The following is a 13,084-nucleotide window of genomic DNA, read 5'->3' as shown; positions in this document are numbered from 1 at the left end:
CCAAGGTGAGAAGTCTAGATTTAATCAAAGGGAACATAATATATTGCATACTTATTATGTTGCAGATCTTTTGCTGGATGCTTTATATACATGATCTAATTCTCTCAAAAATCCCTCAAAGTAGATTAGACCATGGAAATAGCATATACCCTTAACACAGATTAACCTATTTTTATTCATTCATTTGTTCATTCATCACATTTATTGAAGAATCACAGTGTTTTGAGCACTTGATGTATTAATAAGGCCTGGGGGACAGATAAACAAGATGGACACATTCCCTGCCTTCCTGGAGTCACAGTCTGGTGAGGAATCAGACAACAAGCAAACACAATAAAATGAATATTTGCAAATGATGACAGATACTGTGAGGTCCATGCTTTAAAACCCTGAGACAGAAAATATCAAGTTTGACACTTAATGATGGATGGATCAGGGAAGGCCTATCTAAGAACAGGGTATTAAAGCTGAGACCTGAAAGAGGAGATGGAACTTGCCCTGTGCAGGTGAGAGGAGGACAGTTTGAAGTGGAGGACTGGGCATCGCTGCAGGAGGCTGCAGCAATCGATTGCTTATAGCCGTCCAGCCTCAATAATAGAGGGAGACAGGGAACAGGGGCTCGTGAATTGCTTTACAGTCCATGGTGTCTGCCACAAGCAAGAACATGCTTTGGAAATAAAATTAAGAGTTTAGTTTTGTTGTATTCATTTAAAAAAATTGTAAAAATACGTAATTGAAGCCTAATTTCCATGTTCCATATTCCAAATAAAATACAGTCTGTGACAGTCTCGATCTTCACACCTGCCATGGCAGCTGTAGTCAATCAGCAAATTTGTTTCCAGAACCTATAGTTAAATCAGATAGAGCTGGGGCTGGAGTTGTAAGTAGAGAGCCCCTGTCTCCTCCTAGACACTCTCCTCTCCATTTCTTGAGCTTTCAACATATGCCAGGCACTACATTAGACACTTTATACAGATTACCTAATTTAATCCTCCCAGCAATACTATGAAGTAGGTATATTATTATCCAAATTTTACAGATGGGGCAACTGAGACCTAGAGTGACTTGCCCAAACTCTTGCCACAAGTAAGGGGTAGAGCTGAAAGTTTAACCTAAACTCTGACCCTAAGGAGGGCCCATGTTTTAAAACCCTATCCTTTACTGCTCCTGCAGCCTTTTTCTGAATTATGTCAACTGACAGGTATAGGAACAATAAACTAACTATTAGACATGTTCAGAATGAGAAATTAGATTTTTATTGTGGACAGTCTGAAATTAGTAAACATAGTCACTTGATTCACACATCACTCTGTTTTTTTACCCACCCACTTAGGTCTACATTCCTTTGAGAGAATTGTTTGCCATTTGGCACAAGTTAATTTCATTGGTTAACAGAACAAGTGACCAAGAACAAATATTTTATTCTGTTGACTTAAACTTGGTGCTATAATATCTTCATCACCTTATAAGCTATAGAATAATTTCTAAGTCAGGCATGGTGCTTCATGCCTATAATCCCAGCACTTTGAGAGGCCGAGGCAGAAGGATTGCTTGAGCCCGGGAATTGAGGACCAACCTGGGCAACATGGAAAAACCCTGTCTCTACTAAAAATAAAAAATTAGCTGGGCATGGTGATGCATACCTGTATAGTCCCAGCTACTTGGGAGGCTGAGGCAGGAGAATCACCTGAGCCCAGTAAGTCAAGGCTACAGTGAGCCATGATTGCACCCTTGCACTTCAGCCTGGGTGACAGAGCGAGACCCTGTCTCAATGTAAAAAAAAAAAAAAAAAAAAAAATTTCTAAAAGAGTACATTTGAAAAGGCCCTTTTAAAATAAGGTAACAATACTGAAAATGAGTTAATACTTTCTTAGTTGTTATTAACAGCTTACAAATATGGCAGAAATACTTGATACATAGTAGATACTTAATATTTGTTTAATTCATTTTGCATTCATCCTGCAGTAGGTTATCTTTCACCCTTAAAAACACTATTTTATTTTTATTTTATTGTTATATTTTCATTTTACTTTAGTTCTGGGATACATGTCAGAACATGCAGGTTTGTTACATAGGTATACATGTGCCATGGTGGTTTGCTGCACCTATCAACCCATCATCTAGGTTTTAAGCCCCACATGCATTAGGTATTTGTCCTGATGCTCTTCCTCCTCTTGCCCCGACACCTGCTGACAGGCGCTGGTGTGTGACGTTCCCCTCCCTGTGTCCATGTGTTCTCATTGAAACACTCTTATTTTTTAAAATAAAAAATTTAAAACTATTTTAAGTCATAATGCCACTAGATGGCGATAGAGGAGTTTCAGTCACAGCCATTTATTTGGTCAAGGAGAAGTATGTCATTGAACGTATCTCACATCTTTCCTTTATTTAAAAAAAAAACAAGACATTAAAATAGTTAAGTTTATCTGTTATATGTGAAACTGAGAGCCTTAGGCAAAACTTTTAAAATAAATATATACAAAGTTGGATTTCTCATTAAGAGCTACCCATGTTAGCTTATCCTGTCTTCATCTTACAAATTTTATTTAGACTTTGCCTTTACAGATTACCCTTATTATCTTAAAATGGAGTTTAAAACATTCCTAAACTAGGGATAGAGCTCTGTGGTTTCACTAGTTGATGAAGTCCTCCCTGCTTTGTGTGTCTTTCTGTGAGAAAGCTTTATTTTGCCTTTGCCAGAACTCTGTCTTTTGTAAGCATTCCTTCACCGTTATCCATGAAGCAAAAGAGACTAATCAAAAGCTGCATAATCACTTAGCATTAAGAAAACAGAAAATGCAGAAAGCATTGACATTTCAGTGGCTAGACAGAAGAAATTTTGAAGAAGTTATGTTTTTACTGATTAGTTTTCAGAGGCCTCATAGATGACATAACATTTTTGGAATGTCATGGATTCCAATTTTTGGAATTGTTTGTCAAGATGGGAGACTTCTTGGCAAAATTAAGGGGAGGTGGTTGGTTTGTATCTGTAAACCAGGAAGGTGCATATGCAGAAGTCAAATGGCAGAGAAAACTTGCAGCAAATGTCTCATCACATTTCCCATGGCCTGCTGAGGGATCATCAGGTATCTCTGTTTGGCTCCCCTCTTTCTGCAGTACCTTTGACCAAGAGACAAACAATTAGCCCTCCTCTTGTGCCCCAGTGCCAGCTGGTAATGACAAGAAAATTGTTGAAGAATTCTCCATTGTTAAATATTCATGCTTTAAAAATACTTAGTACTAGTACTTCCTAAAGTCGTTGCTTTAACTTTGTTTTTAATGTAGGAAGCCTGATGTTACTTTGGATTTTATGCTTCCAAGAAAAACAAGTTTGTCATCTGATAGCAATAAAACATTTTGCATGATTGGCCATTGTTTATCATCCCAAGAAGAGTTTTTGCAGTTAGCTGGAAAATGGGACCTGGGAAATTTGCTTCTCTTCAATGGTGAGTGAGCCATGATTGCACCACTGCACTTCAACCTGGGCGACAGAGTGAGATTTTTTCCTTTGAAACATTTCCAATTTTTTTCCTCAGTTAACAAGTATTAAACTAAGTAAATTAACCTGGCTAAAATAATCTCTGTTCCTTTACTTGTGTTTAATAAGTACTGTATTTCTAAGACTCTAAGATATACTTTTAAAATATTTTAACATTTTTGTAATCTAGTTGTGTCTTACAATTGATACATACATTTAATATAAAAATGTATTTCCTCCACCCTCAAAAAAGAAAATCTCATATTAAATTAGTGTTTTTTTATGCTGGATAATGTAGTATCGTGACTAGTAAACTTATCTTGGTTGTCTCCTTTATAATTTTATTATTTCTTATACAAATATCAAATTTTAGGGAAAAATAAAATATATGATTTTTAAAAATATGTCCTTAAACCTGATACATAATAGCATTCAGACAGTGTTTATTGACTAAATAGGAAGGAATAAAGATATTGATTCAAATTTTAGTTAGAAATGGAATTTACCAAGATACAGCTTCCATTATTTAAAAAAAAAAAAAAAAAAAAAAGTAAGATAAATCAGAAAACCTGTTTTCTGGCTAAGGAGTAAATAGAAATATTATGATTTAATTAAAAGCTTCACGATTAACTTTATATACATTAATTCATCTTCCATCATAGTTGGCATAGGTTATTTTCTCATTACACCAATTTGGAAATTGAGGCTTTATCATTTTCATAAAATATAGTGAACAGCTGAAAGAATCTGGCTAAAAAAAATAACTCCTGGTTTCTTGCTTTTTATGAAAAATTCTGGTTAGAGTGTTTTAAATAACTAACTTTATTTTTCTGCTATTCAGGAGCTAAGGTTGGTTCACAAGAGGCCTTTTATCTGTATGCTTGTGGGCCCAACCATACATCTGTAATGCCCTGTAAGTATGGCAAGCCAGTGAATGACTACTCCAAATATATTAATAAAGAAATTTTGCGATGTGAACAAATCAGAGAACTTTTTATGACCAAGAAAGATGTGGATATTGGTCTCTTAATTGTAAGTTTTAATTTTATAAGTTTTAATTTTATAGTAACAACTGTATTTAGGTGTATTTATTGAAATGTATAGTTATGAATTAGATTTCTAAAGATTTTCATGTGGTTCCTTAACGTTTTCTTATCTTAGAATTATGTTTTTTTCTGAAAAACGTTGAAATGCTTTGACCTTCTTTCAAAATTTGTTTCAGGTTTTATATTTATGTCTCCATTTCCTTGAAATTATATTTCCATAAAAAGTTTATCAGTTTAGTTTATTTTATACCTACTAATTATTCAGGAAAAATGTTTATGATACAATGAAAATAACACTTGTTAGTTTGACATACTCCTAAAAAATGTTGCTCTTTATATTTTCTTTCCATACTTATAAATAAATAATATCCATTTATAATGTTAGTTTTAGTTACGTATATTCAGGTCTTAGAAAACCTACTCTTTTTTATTTTTTATTTTTTATTTTTTTAAGAGACAGGATTTCACTCTGTCACCCAGGCTTGGGTACAGTGGTGTGATCATAGCTCACTGCAGCCTTGAACTGCTGGGCTCAAATGATCCTCCCACCTCAGCCTCCCAGGTGGCCGGGTCTACAGTCAGGCACCACCACACCAGGCTAATTTTAAATGTTTGTAGAGATGGAATCTCGCTATGTTGCCCAGATGGATCTCAAACTCCTGGCCTCAAGCGATCCTCCCATCTCAGCCCCTCAAATGGTGAGATTACAGGCATGAGCCACTATGCCTGGCCTAAAAAACGTATTGTTTAATATCAGTACAAATAGGAATTTGCTTTCAAAGTATTGCTAATTCTGCTTACATGAGACTCTATTGATTTTTATATATTATTCCAATATTTTGTTCTACTGGTATACAATTTAGGAGCTAGTGGTGAAGTTTTTCGTTATAGCAACTGGAAAACTGAACCTTCATAGTCTTAGAAAATATACTAAAATCTGGTAGATCTGGCCATGAAACTGGGTTCCTCTTTCTCTTGCTTCTTGTGAGAAGTACAGATATTTCCTACTTGAAGGAGACTACTGTTTTGGAATGTATTTTGTTGTTGTTGTTGTTGAGTTGTGGGGAGGGTAGATGTGGTTGTCAGTAATTATTGGGTAATAAGGGCCAGGGATGCTAAATGTTCTACAGTACATGAACACTATTATACAACAAAGAATGATCCTATCCTAAATGTCTCACCATTAAGAAAACATCCTTTAGGGAAATGGTTCCTCAAACCTGAGTGTGCACCAGAATCATCCAGAGGGCTTGTTAAAATATGGATTGCTGGTCCAGAGCTTCTGATGTAGTAGGTCTGAAGTGTGACCCTGGAATTTACATTTTTAATAAGTTCCTAGGTGATGGTGATGCTGGTTGAGGATCACACTTTGAGAACCTCTGCCTTAGGGAGATTGAGGAGCTCACACAGATGTTTGTTCAAGTAGTAACTTTAACTCAGTAGTTTTCAGTTAATGCATTAGTTTTCATAGAAAAATTTCCCTAATCCTTTTGTTTTTCCTGAACAGTATATAGGTCATATAAGTTACAAAACTCAACATAAATTATCATGAATGAAAATTCTGAGGGTTTTATGTGAAAACTATTTTTAGAGAGCAAATTGTTTAAGCCCGATTTAGTAATTTGGGAGTTACAAGTTTGTGAAAGAATGGTCAGGGAGAAGGGGTACCCTCGGCCGGGCGCAGTGGCTCACGCCTGTAATCCCAGCACTTTGGGAGGTCGAGGCAGGTGGATCACCTCGGGTCAGGAGTTTGAGACCAGTCTGGCCAACATGGTGAAACCCTGTCTCTACTAAAAATACAAAAACTAGCCGGGCATGGTGGCAGGCACCTGTAATGCCAGCTACTCAGGAGGCTGAGGCAGGAGAATCGCTTGAACCTAGGAGGCGGAGATTGCAGTGAGCCGAGAATGCACCATTGCACTCCAGCCTGGGCAACGAGAGTGAAACTCCGTCTCAAAAAAAGAAAGAAAGAAAAAAAAAAAAAAAATGGTACCCTCATGTCAGAGTGTGGTGTCAGATTTCTGATTGAAACTACTGTAGGTTTGAAACTTTGCTTTTCCAGCATAATCATCCACAACAGAGAGTATAATTGGTTTAGCTGGTGCACAGATACACTGGATGGCATGTCTGATTGCTGTGGGTCATAAATAAACCTCAGGCCAAGCACGGTGGCTCCTGTTTGTAATCCCAGCACTTTGGGAGGCTGAGGCAGGCAGATCCCGAGGTCAGAAGTTCAAGACCAGCCAGTTTGAGACCAGTCTGGCCAACATGGTGAAACCCCGTCTCCACTAAAATTAAAAAATTAGCTGGGTGTGGTGGCATGCACCTGTAATCCCAGCTACTCAGGAGGCTGAAGCAGGAGAATTGCTTGAACCCAGGAGGCAGAGGCTGCGGTGAGCTGAGATCATGCAACTGTACTCCAGCCTGGGCAACAGAGCAAGACTCCATCTTGGAAAGAAAGAAAGAAAGAAAGAGAGAGAGAGAGAGAAAAAAAAAGAAATATCAAAGCACAAGGCCCCCATCCAGTTCTGAGAGAAGACACTGAATCTGTATGATTTCCTGAGCCTGAGTTTGGCATCCACTACCACTAAAACCACCTTAAAGTACACTATGGGCCAGACACCAAGGTTCATACCTATAATCTCATACCTATAATCCCAGCACTCTGGGAGGCACAGGCAGGAGGATCACTTTAGGCCAAGGGTTTGAGACTAGCCTGCAACATAACAAGACCATGTCTCTACCAAAAAAAAAAAAAAAATTGGTGTGGTGGCAGGTGCCTGTAGTCCTGGCTGCTTGGGAGACTGAGGTGGGAGGAGCCCTTGAGCCTAGGAGTTCAAGGCTACAGTGAGCTATGGTCATGCCACTGCACTCCAGCCTGGGTGCCAGAGCGAGACCCTGTCTCTAAGAAAAACATACATTCTGCATTTAAAATTAACTTTAATTTTTAAAATAGTTTAGAGAGTCTTGACAGGGAGCCACGTACTGATGGAAACTATCCTTTGCCTGGGAGAAATATTTGAAGTTCTATTTTATTTTAGTTAGGTGTGCTGACTGTTGACAATCCGAAATTTTATTCCAGTAGAAAGAAAGATCTAGTTTAGAGTTGCTTTTAAATAAATAGTCAGCCCATGAGCAAATGCAGAGCAAAAATTTCAGAAAAGTTGACCTGACCCTGAGTTCCCAATATTTTTAAGTGCTTAGAATAGTGCCTGGTATGTAATAAGTGTGGTTTAAGACTTAGTTGATATTAGTGGTAATAGTATAATTTAATATTTATTCTAAACCAAACAAAGCTGGAATCCTTCTCAACCTTGGTGTGATCTACACAATTGATCACTGCTAAATAAATCACTGATCATTTGCTTTGTGGGGAGCAGCCTTGCTTCTAATGTTTATCTTTGTTTAGTGTAGTAGCTGTTGTTTTTTAAGCAAAGAAAAGGATCAGTTGAGTGTGTTTTCACTTTGAAATACTTACTTGCTAGTTGATAGCTTGCATTTTAAACTTTGTGTCATTACTGAATGAAAATATTTGTGTTTCAGGAAAGTCTTTCAGTTGTTTATACAACTTACTGTCCTGCTCAGTACACCATCTATGAGCCAGTGATTAGACTTAAAGGTCAAATGAAAACCCAACTCTCTCAAAGACCCTTCAGCTCAAAAGAAGTTCAGAGCATCTTATTAGAACCTCATCATCTAAAGAATCTCCAACCTACTGAATATAAAACCATTCAAGGCATTCTGCACGAAATTGGTGGAACTGGTGTATTTGTTTTTCTCTTTGCTAGGGTAAGAATCACTGGTTATAGTTTTGTCTAAAGAGAAATGACTTATTTATTATTGATAAAGGATTTCTTTTGGACCACATGAAAAAGCTACACTCAACTATATTAAACTTTTAAGATAAAAAATTATATATTAAATATGTTATTAAGCTTTCAGCCATAGATGATTCAGGTTTCTTCTAATTTATGAATATTTTAGAAGTTTTCTATTAACCAAAAATGCAATTAGTACAATTAAATGTTAAATGTACAAGATTTTAATTTGAAAGGAGGATACTTTTAAAAATAAAATTTATGAAGCTTTTATTCCTTAAATGTTTCCAATGCGTAGGAAAAAACTAAGGGTCAGCAAGTATGTTTTTTTCAAAAAAAACCAACAAAACTTTAATTTGTTTGGGTTTGGAGTTTTTTCAAAAAGGAGAAATACAAAGTTTGACTCAGGCCATACGTACCATTTTAGAATATATCATTTAATTATCTGTCCTGATACAGAGTAGACAGTAATTACAGACTATTTCAGGGATTGCTGAAACCTATATTAGGGAGCACAAATAGTCTCACTTTGGTAAAAATCATTTCTACTTCCTCTGGGTCCACATACCTGTTTAATTAAAGCAGCTTTGATCTTCCTTCATCCTCGGAATGCCATCTTCATTTTATCCCGAAGTATAACTTCTGCAACATTATCAGGTTTTCATAGTGTCCCTATCTAGCTTTCTTTAATGGAAGCATCTTTGATTAATTTTGCAATAAGAAGCATATGAGCATTTGTTGTTGTTAGGGTTCTTACAAATATTTTGTTAGCATTTGATCCCCCATTCTCTGTAATCTGTCTTTTCTTCTTCACCTCTTCTTTTTTCATATTTTTAAAATCTACTGTCTAGTTGAATAGATTCTCTCCTAGTGTTTTAAAATCAAAAGCCCTTTAACTCCTCACCAATATTTTGTGATCTTTTGTACCACTGTGTAGTTTCAAAATGTATATCCTTGTTTTCTTCTCTTTCATCAAGGTATTGAATATAATTTTGTTAGTTACATAAAGATTGGATCTTAGATAAAATGTTTACATTTTTATCTTTATATGTTTAGTTTAAAAGTCTTGCCAATAAGACTTTTAAAGTATGTTTCTACGTCTAAAACTTAGAAACCTTGTTCAGTATCATTCCTCCTCCCCTACAAAAATAAAATTCAGTGTCCTTAAAATCCTTACATGCATAACCTGCCTTGTGAGCCTGGTCTCTACAATCCAGCCAAAGAGGCAACCTGCAGCTTCCTAGATGTACTCTGAACTTCTAATTTAGGCCTTTACCCTTCCCCTGGCTGTGCCCTGCCCCCAGCCACCCCTTTATTCCTGCTTCCAGGATTTGGCTCTCTTCCTAGGCCACCTTATCTCTGTGTAGCCTTCCCCTAAACCAAGCAGAGAGGGGTCAGAATGGTTTCTGTGCTCTCCTGGCATACCTATTGTCTCATTCTTCTTTGGCCTTTAGCGTGATAATAAGTATGTGTTTCTTATGTATTATAGTAGTTGTCAGAAAGTGTTGGTTGAAGTAAATTGAAGTACAAGGCACAACATGTGGTTTTTAGCCTCTTATCTCTTTGACAGAAAAGTAGACCCCATTGGGAACAAGTATCATGTATTTTACTTCTTTTTATCTCCCTTACCACATAATGAAGAGCCTGTTTGTCTGTTGACTAATTTATCAAAAACTTATGACACTTCAGATCACTAGTTATAAAATGCTACTGACCGCTAAGGTTGTTCGTGTCATTGTATACTATAGCATATGTAAGAGACTATAGAACATGGAATTTATGCCTTACTCTCAGTTTTGTTTATTCACAATCCTTAAATAGGTAGAGTATGAGCATTAAAAAATACTTTGTAGAAACTACTGGATTGATGTTACATAGTGGAAGATTATAAACATTACATTTTTACTCTCAGCAAATTGGGAGAAAACTATATCCACCCATTTTTTTTTAGGTCGTTGAACTCAGTAGCTGTGAAGAAACTCAAGCATTAGCACTGCGAGTTATACTCTCATTAATTAAATACAACCAACAAAGAGTACATGAATTAGAAAATTGTAATGGACTTTCTATGATTCATCAGGTGTTGATCAAACAAAAATGCATTGTTGGGTTTTACATTTTGAAGGTATGTCTTCATAAAATTTATTTTTATAGTTTCATATGCAATGATACTCATCTCGTCATCAAAGTCTTCCAATAATAGTTTTGTGTTTCAGTTATTCCTGAAGAAAATGGAGGAAACTTATTAGTGTATAGTTAATAAAACTAAGGTATTCTTCTAGTTCTTTTCATCATTTAAATAACTACATTTTTCTTTTCTTTAAAGCATTTTTTAAAAGTAAGAAAAAATAAACTCATTGAATTTTAGATCTGGGTGGGCCATAGATATCTCCCATGCTGTCCCCTCATTCCATAGATTGATAAGATCTTTGCTTTAGCCCCCACCATTATGGCAGAGAACCCAGTTCTCTAGACACCTAGAGGCATACCATTCCATTAGGCACTGCTGCTACAAGTTAGTTTTTAAAGTCACAGATATTCGTGCTCATTTTTATTATCCCGCTATCATCATATATTTAAATACTTTTCTAGATAAAAGCATTTGGTAACATTGTGAAAATATTTCTCTCTGAGACTTCTAGTACTAAGACAAAAGATGATTGCTCTACCCTTGCCCCCACCCCTACCTCTTTAAACTGCAAGATCCATACATTTGTGGCATGAATTCTTACTACTTTTTTGAAAAGGTTTTAAAGCCTAATAGAAGATTAATTCAATTTAAAACATAAAAAATGAGTGCTGTTTGTTTTACTCCATGTTTGAACCTGAGTACTCACTTAAAAATATTTGTAAGTTTGGAATTTTCTGTTTATCTGAATTGTTTTACAAAACAAGTTAAAGATATTTTGTGAAGTGAATTATTTACTAGCTTTCCTTTGAATTTAATGATTGCTAAAATTGAAAGCTTAATGTTTCTGTTGAACTTTTTGATTAACCAATTACTAATGCATCTTATATTAATGCTAATTTTCTATAGACCCTTCTCGAAGGATGCTGTGGTGAAGATATTATTTATATGAATGAGAATGGAGAGTTTAAGTTGGATGTAGACTCTAATGCTATAATCCAAGATGTTAAGCTGTTAGAGGAACTATTGCTTGACTGGAAGATATGGAATAAAGCAGAGGCATGTAATATGTACTTTTTCTATTTTTTATTGTGATAACATGCATATAACACAAAATTTACCATCTTAAGCATTTTTAAGTTTCGGTTCGGTGGCATTAAGTGCATTTACAGTGTTGTCCAACCATCACCACCATCCATCTCTGTAAATCTTTTTTGTTTTGTAAAACCAAAACTTTGTACCCTTTAAACAGTAATTCCCTATTCCCCCTCTTCCTCTCGCCCCTGGAAACCACCATTCTGCTTTTGACTAAGGATCTCATATAAGTAGGATCATATAGTATTTGTCTTTTTGTGATTAGCTTATTTCATTTAGCATAATGTCTTCACAGCTCATTTGTGTTGTAGCATATGTCCAAATTTCCTTTTTAAGAATGAATAATATTCCATTCTATTTATTTACCCCATTTTGCTCATCCATTCATCAGTTTAGAGATACTTAGATTGTTTCCACATTTTAGCTACTGTGAATAGAAGCGTGTACTCGTTTTTTTGTTTGTTTTTGTTTTTGTTTGAAATGGAGTGTTACTCTTTCGCCCAGGCTGGAGTTTAGTGGCGTGATCTTGGCTCACTGCAACCTCCACCCCCAGGCTCAGATGATACTCCTACCTTAGCCTCCCAAGTAGCTGGGACCACAGATGTGTGCCACCATACCTGGCTAAGTTTTTGCATTTTGGGTATAGACAGGGTTTCACACATGTTGCTCAGGCTGGTCTTAAACTCCTGAGGTCAAGTGATCTGTCTGCCTTGGCTTCCCAAAATGCTGGGATTACATATATGAACCACCACCCCCAGCCAGCATATTCTTTTAAATATTTATCTAATTATTATTCTGAAGGAAATAATTAATTACTTCAAAGTAATGTTAATTATAAATGGAAATCTGGCACTTATTTTCCATGCAAAGTTTTGAACAGCCATGGGAAATGCTGAGCTGGAGAGTCAAAATCAAACTTGGGCTGGCTAAGAATACTGCAGTCAGGCAGGAGCATATGGGCTTATTTGGATTAGTCGAAGGCTTGCATTTACCATAAACTCTGAAAGGGGAGCCTGCTAAGAGTCAGGGGAGTCAGGTCCAGGAGAGGGAAATGGATACACTTCTAACTAGGGGAGCCACGCTGGCCAGGAGTTAGAGATAAGACCATGGTATATAGGGGAAGGCTTCATTGTAAGTATAAAGTAAGCAACATAGATTGATCTTAGATGTAGACACTACATCTCAGCACCTAGAATGGCTGGTCTGGTCTTCACAAGGACCCAGTCAGGGAATGAGTATAGGGTTGTTTCCTTTCTGCCCCAGTTTTAAGCAGTCTTAATGGTATAGGCTCATACAGCCTTCTTAGTTCTAGTGTGGACTGTTTGCTCTAAGTGTGGCAAGGTTCTAGTAGGTATTGGTGATTTTTGCAAGAAAAAGAAAACTAGATTGTCTAGAACTAATTAGAATATAACAAGATTATCATCAAATATTATTATGGAGCAATTCAGAATATAATACCTTTAGAATTTTTTTAAAAATGGTTTTTCCCAACTTGCCAACAGAATTTACATTACCAGTA

General features: G+C 36.2%; 1 protein-coding gene across 8 annotated transcripts in view; it reads left to right on the top strand.

Moving 5' to 3' along the window:
• LYST (lysosomal trafficking regulator) overlaps positions 1 to 13,084 on the top strand; it is a 226,267-nt gene that overhangs the window by 107,453 nt on the left and 105,730 nt on the right. For all 8 annotated transcript variants that reach the window (XM_037986053.2, XM_007989866.3, XM_007989871.3 and 5 more), the window contains 5 exons: positions 3,286 to 3,446; positions 4,320 to 4,510; positions 8,068 to 8,313; positions 10,294 to 10,467; positions 11,380 to 11,529. In XM_037986053.2, the coding sequence (XP_037841981.2) occupies positions 3,286 to 3,446; positions 4,320 to 4,510; positions 8,068 to 8,313; positions 10,294 to 10,467; positions 11,380 to 11,529 (922 nt within the window). The remainder of the gene's footprint in view (positions 1 to 3,285; positions 3,447 to 4,319; positions 4,511 to 8,067; positions 8,314 to 10,293; positions 10,468 to 11,379; positions 11,530 to 13,084) is intronic.

Source organism: Chlorocebus sabaeus, chromosome 25 (assembly GCF_047675955.1).
Source record: "Chlorocebus sabaeus isolate Y175 chromosome 25, mChlSab1.0.hap1, whole genome shotgun sequence".
NCBI classification, from domain to species: domain Eukaryota; kingdom Metazoa; phylum Chordata; class Mammalia; order Primates; family Cercopithecidae; genus Chlorocebus; species Chlorocebus sabaeus.
Note: the sequence above shows the minus strand (reverse complement) of the source record. Positions and strands in the feature narration are given on the sequence as shown.